The sequence below is a fragment of the Anguilla rostrata genome, chromosome 2, assembly GCF_018555375.3.
Source record: "Anguilla rostrata isolate EN2019 chromosome 2, ASM1855537v3, whole genome shotgun sequence".
Classification (NCBI taxonomy): domain Eukaryota; kingdom Metazoa; phylum Chordata; class Actinopteri; order Anguilliformes; family Anguillidae; genus Anguilla; species Anguilla rostrata.
In genome coordinates this window covers 62,325,713-62,335,047 of record NC_057934.1, presented here as the reverse complement: position 1 = coordinate 62,335,047, position 9,335 = coordinate 62,325,713, and the positions used below count along the sequence as shown (strand labels likewise).

Here is a 9,335-nt window from a genome sequence, read left to right as displayed (position 1 = left end):
GGTGATTAATCTTTTTTTTTTGGAGGGGGGGCAGGGGGACAGGGGGTGTTACATTCTTGTAAGCTATTAACAGAGTTTGAAATTCCTTTTTTGCTGCAAGGTGAAGTCGACCACCTTTTGTACATTCCTAAAAACATAAGGAGCCATTAGCACTAGTTTACCACTTTATGCATTAGTTTACCAGCTCCTGTTTATTTCAGTATATTGAGTGTTGACTGTGCTGATTAAAAATTCCCTTTCAATCATGGAACCAGAAGGAAAGAAAAGACAAAAAATGAAAATGGCTGCCCTTTGCCACACACTCATGTGCACACAAATAAATGTGCACGCATTCTCATGCAGGAATACTATGTGACTGCGCATATAATGAAAACGTACACACACATCTCCTCTTTGACCTGATGCGTGTCTTTAGATTGCCTGGTGTTGCTTCAAAGGTGACCACAGTGCTAGTTTATTTAAAACGGCATGGTAAGCATCATGGAATTTATATTGCTCACGAGTTTGTATTTCTGACAGAACAATATGGATTGGGCTCAAAAGCTTAAATAAAATTGCTGCATAGATGAGCCTCATGGTTTTGGTTCGAACCCGGACCATGTCGGTGCCAACCGTGGCTGTAGCTCTATAGGGTAACGCCGCTAACTTGCCCAGGGTATGGGAAGAGTTCTGTCGATTAGGGAGCGGCGTTGGCGCGAAAAAAAATAATCCACGTTGAATTTCGGTTGGCACTTCAAAAAGTGATGCATTGATTTTTATGCGTACATGGAAACAATACAGTCTGCGGTTCTAATAAAGTTTTTCTGGCTCCCTTTAATGTTCAAGATTAGGTCACATCTTTTTCTCTTTTTTTTTTCTACGAGCTAGAATTTTCCACAGCTGCTTTATAAAGCATAACTCACTAAAAGACCTTTATTTTTCAGCCTGGAATTCAGTTACATTCATAGGTTTATCATCCGAGAAAGTTGCTTCCGCTTGTTTAAAGTCAAGGTCAATATGTTTCTTCTAGTATCTGTCCCTGGATACAAACTGACCTCCACAGCACTCATTGTTACCTAGTGACCCCTGCTGGTCAATCGGGCGCTCGTAGGCTGCATGCGAGCTTGCACGCATACATGGCAAGGAACTTGTCACAACACGCTTTACAGGAGTACCATCCATTATCTGACTCCTGGGCAGGGTCACAGGAGGTGCTGGAGCCTATCCCAGCCCACTGGGTGAGAGGCAGGAATACACCCATCGCAGGCCATTCACTTACACACTCATGTCATACTCATAGCAATTTAGACTCTGTAATTAACCTACCCTGCATGTCTTCAGACTGTGGGAGGAAACTCACACAGACACAGGGAGAACATCTCCAGCAGGGATTTGGGGGGGGGAGGGGGCAGGGTCAGAAAGCAAGCTCAGGAGTGACTCAGAAAGGGGCAATTGTCCCATTAGCAGGTGTTGGAAACCAGGAACAGTGAGTCGACGTTGAGATATGGGTAGAAAACAAAAATACAAAGATTCCAAGACTGCCTACGAGAGGGCAGGAGCTGAAATGTTGTAGCTGCGATGAGTAAAGAACTGATAGATTGAGTAGAGATTCTATTAGCCAGCCTAGCAATTTATTTGCTTAGAGAATTCTTGTTTTTCCGAGTCAGGTGATCCAAACTATGACACAGGGGAAAAGGACAAGATTGTTTTGGTAAAACCCTGATAAGAGGATCATCGTGGTTTTTTCCACTATTAGAAAAGGACAGTCTTCTGCGGCAGAACAAACCCCTGCTGTCCGTTTTTGCACACTGCCTCACAATTCTCCTCAAAAGGCAGTTTTAGAGTCTATGACCCCCCCCGAGATACTTATAGCTCTCTACATAACCCATAACCTGGCCCTGGGTGGTCATAGTCCCGGTCCCATGGGTTGAAGCACAAGTTATAAAATCAGTAAGCGTATCGTTTGTCTCAGATATGTTCAACTGTAGGAAGGATTTCTCACAACATAGCAGGGACAGGAATGAACCCTGTCATGAAACAAACTCACAATCTGCGAACTTCAGTGAGGCCCCATTCTCATGCTTACTTTGGCACAAGTTACAGAATATAGAGTAAAGGGTAAGGGAACACAACCCATGCTCTAGCCAATAGGGGAGCACAGTGTATCAGGAAAAATGCCATTCACTGTCACTTTGTGCCCCGTTTGTCAGGAAATCATTTACCTATCCTACCAGGCTATGGCTCAACTCAAAATACTCCATCATCCTCATGGCTAGAATGCGGGATTGGGTAGTGTCGAAAGCAGAAGAAAAACCCAACACATCCTGTATGTTTAAATTTCAAATTCCATAATAAAATAAGCCGCGTCTGATTAGTAGCCCAAGAAACAACAGCGTGCTGGTTGGACCAGGGCCAGTGGGGAGTGGTACAGGAGGGAGACCGAAGACTTTAGGTTCTTGCGATAGATGCTGAATTTAAAAAATAAATCTCTCAGCATCTTTTCCCGCTCACATCTCTGCTTAATGGTCGGAGTTGAGTTGATTCTGACCAACTCTTTCATTTCCCTGTAACAGTCCAGAAAATAATTTAACCCATGTGAAAAATTTCCATTGCATATATTTCCATTATAATATTTTCATAATTGATAATTTATGAAGACTATGGCAGGGAAGAAATAGTTGCATGTGGCACAGGAGCCACCAGCTGTCAACTCTTGGCGTGAATGCAGAATATGTGAAGGTCCACTTTGTGACACCAGAGATCAGGCTACACTCATCATCCTTCCTGCTGGATGAGGAATTTCCAATAGATTTTTGCCATAAAATAGTCACATCAAAATGTGTCACTTGTGTTACCCAGTTAAACGCATCAATCAAATATACTGAACGCTAAGGCATGTTTGCTAAATGCGTGCCTCCTCCTTCATAGCTACAGGTCCAGTTCCATTTCATGAAAAGATGCTGTGCTTGTCATTGTTATTAATCTTTTCATATTGTTGGTCCATGTGTCAATCAGACCAAACATTTTGTTAATGAATTACTGCAGGTCTTATTTTGACACCAAGGTTTTCCAATAAGGGTAAAACATGCAAGACATGAAATCCTACAGAAGTAGAACTTCTAGAGCCACACAGAGTGACTTATCCCTGATATTCCTCCAAGCCCAAACTATTTTCCTTATTCCTTACCCGTAGACCTTCAGCACAGAACTCCCCACCCCACACCCCCCTTCCTATGATGGGTTGATGTAGGGAGTGGGTGAATTGTGCAGTGGATTCTGGTACAGGTGGGTGAGCAGGCATAGTGGTCACAGTGCAACGTATTACCAGGTGATGTTCATTATTTTGGGTCCCATGCCCATAAGTCTCATTATGAATGCATGGCAGCATCCCCCTCTCTCTGGTTTAGGCATGTCAAAAATAATCTTAGTCATACAGGCAATTGTTTGTGCTGTATACACATCAGAAAACAGTAATTTACTCTTCAAAACACAAACCAGTGCCAAAAAAAACAAGACCAAACATCAAATACAGGCCAAGGTTACTTCGAACAGATATTGCACAATTTTACAGCCATATAAAATGTACACTAACGAAAACAGTGCAGAGCGGACCGAAGTTCATCATAGCTTTTAAAATTTTTATCATGGTATGCTACATGCTGTAATTCACGTTGGCACAATTCTGTACATGCAGAAAGACACATGGAAGTTTCTTTAGGAGCCCAGGTATTTAAAGGTGTAACTATCAGTGTTAAAGGAGGCTCTCTCCTTTAACTGACTGACCGATTGGTAACCTAGAGCTTTGGCTGGAGCTCACTGATGTCCCAGACGAAGGTCAGAGGGAAGTCCTTCATTCTCTCCTGGAAGACTCTGTCGAAGCGTTCACTCTGAGCCACAGTAAGGAAGTTCTTCCAGTCCCCAACTGTACCTGAAACACAACACAAACGGGTAAACTGACCTTCAGTGCGATATAACAGTGCCAGCCAATTGGATTGCTTTAGATTTTTAAAAATAAATTTATATTGCCAATGTGTCATTATGGATTAATTTTGCAAGATAAGTGCATAAGATAAAAGAATACCTAGTGCTTAATTATCATAAGTAAAACCTCTTCTGTTCTTTATTGTTTAAGCTGAGAATGTTTCGTAGAAAACTAAGATAAGCAATAGGTCTTTTTAAACCTTACACCATGTAAAGTGGGGTGCATGAAATACATCGTACTTCTGGGTACCGAAAGATTGAACTGGGGGTGGGGGTGCAGGGGTTTGAGTTGGTGGCCGAAGGCCAGGTTGGAGTTGAATCCATTTCGATTCACTTGGTTCAGGAAAGAAAATTCATTTCATGAACTGGAAAATGGCAATAATTCCTCAGGATCTTTTGATGAATTAGTTGAAATTGTGCAAATGGTACATATTTTTTCCATAACCTTCATTAAATAGCCCTTGTCACATTAAAGGTATTAAATCTAAAATATATAAAAGCATTTCAATAGCTTTGAAATGTGTTTCCATTGGTCGCACAAGACCTTGAGAACATCAAGCAGTTTCACTGATCACAAAAAGCTTTTAGCACATGCTTACCTTTACGCAGAAAGTTTAGCTTCCCTTTAAAGTCGAAGCGATTGGACGCAAAGTCATAATTTGCTCGAGGATCAGTCTTCATCTTCTTAAATGTGACTTGCTCCACAATTCTGTCAATTTCTACAGAAGACAAATTCTTCCCCACAAACTCGCTGATCTTCACAACGACAGAGCGGAGATCCTGATGGAAAAATGTTAAACAGAACAGAGAGGCATTACATTAGATACCAAGTGACATTTGACAGCACCTACCCTAGACACACAAACACGCTAAAATAATAAAAACAAATGCTAAATGCTAAAACACTGGCGGCGTATAACGGCAAGCAGTGGTATTGACAGGTAACAATCAGTTTCTGCGGCAAACATGGGCTGGATATGGATGGGATGCCTTTGTGTAACCAACAACCACCGAGCCTTTTGCCCCCCTTCCAAGGACACTGCTGCAAACTTGAGGGTTGAAAATGGAGGGGGGGTGGGGGCTTCATATGACCCCTGAAGAAATTTACCATTTTAACCATTTATTATTCCTGTTGTATCCATCTGCAGCAAAATCAGAATGCTTTATTTATAATGAACTATTAAAAATAAAAACAAAACAAAAACAGTTGGTTTTAATAACGCAAACCATACTCTCATATGCATAGATTTGGGGGGGGGGGGGGGGGTCAATATCATCCACAATATTTTCATTTGAATTGGTCCCCACTAGATAGTAAGCTTGTGAAACTTGTATGACTACACGAGACTAGGGCGGTGTCAAATCAGCACACTTGCCCACCATTGAGTACACTGGGTGAGAAAGTGAAGTAGGCAAAATTCTCTAAATAAAGTGTACTAAAAATCCCAGGGTGTACTTATTTCCAGGGGTTTCGCCGAGGATATTATGAAGCAGTTTAAGTAAGACCATTTTAGTCCCAATAAAAAAAATGACGTGCAGCTTCTCTTTAGAACTTTTTCCCTTCCCTGATGAATCAGCATGGTCGTGCAAGGGTGTAACATCTTAACACTTCCACAGTGCTGCTGGAAAATAGTGCAGAGGATATTTCTCACTCGCTGCCTATCGCATACTAAAATCCCTCTCATCTTCACGTGTGGAGGATTGCATTGTGGGATTCCTTTCTTGCTGGAAGCTCGTGATTGAATGCCCTTGGGGAGAGAGGAGGAAAAATTTAATATAAGTAGCTCCCTCCCCTTTCATAAATCGGAAACTGAATGCCACCTGGTGCGGCAGCCATACTCCATCGGACAGGTGGCAGGAGACAAATCTTTGGGGCCGTCATTGGTTTGGGGCCGTCACTGGCAGTCGTTTCTTCCTCGAATAAATCAGGAGGAGGGGGAAAAAAAAAAAAAAAAATACACTAAGATTCACCTCTTCTCCCCCCCTCCGCCCCCGTCACCTTTATCATTTCTTCATAGCGTAGAAAGAGAATGTTGTACTTGTCTCGGCTGTTGTACCATGCCTTGACGTGGTCAAACCAGCTACCGTAAGGACCTGGAAAGGATCAGTTAAAACAAGAAATCATTCAGGGGTGGGCACTTGTGTATTGACTTCTTCGTTTTCACCTGCATAAGTCATCATTTAAAATTCACAGTCAAATCATTTACACAGCTGGATATGTACTGGAGCATTTCAGGTCAAGTACCTTGCTCAGGGTATACCTGCAGTGCCCCTAACTGGTGTCTGAAAGTACCACACTGGCCTGCACGCAAGCTCTGCTTCCCATTACATTACATTGCCAATACACACTTACCCTGGCCGGAAAGGAATCTGTCCAGTGCTTCATCCTTGACTTTGTTATCCAAGCGCAATTTCATAAAATGAAACATGGAAACGTGGACATCTTTGGGGTTCCGGAGAACATAGATGACCTGAAACAAACAGATACGGCAAAAAAACAAAAATACAGCTTAGTGTCAGAAACACGAAAGAGTATGCTAGATCACATTAACTTTCACTCGTATACAGAGGTACTTACAATCTAGAAAAAAAAAATCCCATCAGAATTCAGACTTTAAATGTCCAAGCTGTTATGTACAAATAGGTTGTGCAAAGTGGCAATGCAAAGCGGCAATGCAAAGCGGCAATGCAAAGTGGCAATGCAAAGTGGCAACGAAAAGTGGTGCATCAAGTTTGTAAGAATGTTCAGTGTTGTAAGCCAAGATTTGCCATGACAAAACTGTCAATAACAATTTATTAAAGAACTTTACCAGAGAAGTACAGGGTAAAATAAAGGCAGGTCAACTACAGCGGTGAGGTTTTAGAACAAGCTCGTATACCTAAAATTAAATGCTGGTTACTACCCACCAACCAGGTGACTGGCAACCAATTGGTCATCACCTGTTACTCCCTTATGTTCTCAGATAATGCAAATCAAACCCACGACTTGCGAGTCAACTCCAGTTCCCTACCCATTATACTATGCTGCCAAAATACAACTGACCTGTGTATGAATGAAGGTTTATTTTAAATATTTTTGGTCACACATACCAGTAGTGTGGGATGCATGAATTTTGCAATGCACAGGGCATGACAAACACAGATCTATGCGTTTCAGCTTCAGTCTCCTTCTCCAACCCAAACCCCCCTCCTTCCCTCCCTCAGGGTACCCCTGCTTGACAACTTGCTTTGGCCTTCTTCTCCCGCAGCCCCCTGGGGACCAGGTGCTCCGGCAGATGGGAGGAGAACAGCCTGGGTGATGGGCGCGTGGTATAGTCCATGCCTCTCTCCAAGTACTCCAGCCAGGGCATGCGCTCGTGCGAGCTCTTGTCCACACTGTCTGGGAAATCGTCTTCATACAACAAGGTAACAACGCGTTGGGTCCACACCGTACCTGGGGGGGGGGGGGGGGCGATTACTGATGCAGTCTGTGTAGGTAGGTCATTCTGCAGGTCTATTTGTTAGACCACCAGTGTTTCTGACAACTGGCCCAGGCAGTATGTCTGTGTGAAGTGTTAGATAGCATGTTAGTATTCTGGCTAAACATACTAAAACTAAAATAATTTCAAAAGCTTCAGAAAGCGAGCAATCCAGTTTATCATAGCTGCACTATGACCATTAACTAGTGTAGATAATCCTGAAATGCATGTGAAAAGAACGCAGCAGCTTCAGTCTAAATGCAGCAATTGCTCAAAGTGAAATCATATCAACGAAAGTCTGACCAGATTTTGGATAAGTGACGAGGAAGACGTCACTGTCTCTGATCTCAAAGTGTTCCAAGCTGTCGATGTATTCCTCAGTGAGAACCAAGTCGCCAGTCATGTGGGAGAATGTTTGCAAACGAAGAAGTAGTCTGGCGCCAGTCAGCTGGTCTTTCTGTGCCATCGTTCTTTCTGTGGTATGAAATGTGGTGAAATTACAGAGAGGAGAAACAGAATAGCGGTAGCCTACAGACATGACGGGTGCGGGGGTCGGTAACGGGTGCAGCACGCAGATACTGATGCACAACAATAAAGACAGAAAAAAGTTTAAATGACCTATTAATGCGGACCCTTGTATGTGACCATTTACGTTATGACCAGTTGGCGAGATGGTTGTCCAACGTGGGCAAATAGCCCTCATTCGGACTTGAAATATGCTGGGCCAATCTGCAAATGATTCCGGTCTACGCCTGAAGCAGCAATAATTGTTAAAGAAACGAACGGCAAAAGATTTGTTACCCAAAGTGTGCCGCCGTGGTGTTTGCAAGTGACTCCGACGTCTCTATCTCTCTACAAGATACAGAGTAAGCTGTTAAGACCGTTGCGGTATTTTGCGTCTTTAAAACCAGGGCTGTGCAAACCTATTCCTGGGTATCTACCGTCCTGTAGCAACCCTGCTTCCAATTGAAGTTAATTTATTGGGTCACCTCAAAATATATTCATTTCGTCACGGCTTGTGGGCGAGGTTTCTTCGAATACTCCTAATGCAGTTATTCGCAAAACACAATTGTCGTAATCAGGATTTATTAGTTGTGTCAGGTGTGTTTGGGGTGGAACACGTTGATACCTGGATCCAGCTGGGGGTATGCGAGAAGTTTGGGAACCACTGTTCAAATGCGAAATTGCGAACGAACCAAAAGTTTAAAAGGATCTGACACACCTGAGCAGGGCGGGATGCATTTGGCTTCCCTAAATCAATCGATGTGCGAAGCAGGGGTCTAATGGTCCAGCTTCCAGAGGCCTGGTCTGAAAACAGTCTGTTGTTAATTAAGTCTCTTTGGTTGGTATAGTTCTTGATCACTCACTCCCAGTTGCTGTTTTATAATGAGGTACTATGCCCCATCGCTGTGGGTGCTGGAGCCTATCTCAGTGTGCACTGGGCAAGAGGCAGGAATGCACTCTGGACAGGCTGCCAGTCTATCACAAGGTACACACATACCATTCACACATACCCACGGGCAATTTAGAGTCTCCAATTAGCCTACCTGCGTGACTTTGGACTGTGGGAGGAAACCGGAGTACCCAGAGGAAACCCACACACACACAGAGGACATGCAAACTCCACACAGTTGTACTTGAGGTGGAACACATTAATACCTGGATCTGGCTGGGGGTAGCCAAGAGGTACACAGAAAGGCCCAGGCCGGGATTCGAATTCAGGACCTTCTTGCTGCGAGGTGCCAGCAGTGTCGATAATTGTCCATAATTATCGCTTTCATTGTTCTAATGATAAGTTAGCCAAAACTATCTGGGTGGTGATCTGATTTGCCGGTGTTTGAGACCTGAGTGGATTACATTAACTTCTATTATAAATACATCTAAATACAAATAAGTTATTAAATCAAGAACTGTATA

General features: G+C 43.1%; 1 protein-coding gene across 2 annotated transcripts; it reads right to left on the bottom strand.

The window, feature by feature from the left end:
- Positions 1–3,419: 3,419 nt before the first annotated feature.
- On the bottom strand, positions 3,420–8,545 carry LOC135248771 (amine sulfotransferase-like). Of its 2 annotated transcripts, none has more exons than XM_064323685.1 (7): positions 8,220–8,545; positions 7,722–7,892; positions 7,170–7,393; positions 6,314–6,431; positions 5,960–6,054; positions 4,560–4,740; positions 3,420–3,907 (listed from the first exon to the last, which is right to left on the bottom strand). In XM_064323685.1, exons 2-7 carry the CDS (start codon positions 7,882–7,884, stop codon positions 3,774–3,776), a joined length of 915 nt encoding a protein of 304 aa, XP_064179755.1. In that variant the 5' UTR covers positions 7,885–7,892; positions 8,220–8,545; the 3' UTR covers positions 3,420–3,773. The 2 variants fall into 2 exon arrangements, with proteins under 2 accessions (XP_064179755.1, XP_064179757.1); XM_064323687.1 differs by having other exon boundaries at positions 7,188–7,393; positions 8,220–8,418.
- Positions 8,546–9,335: the final 790 nt, after the last annotated feature.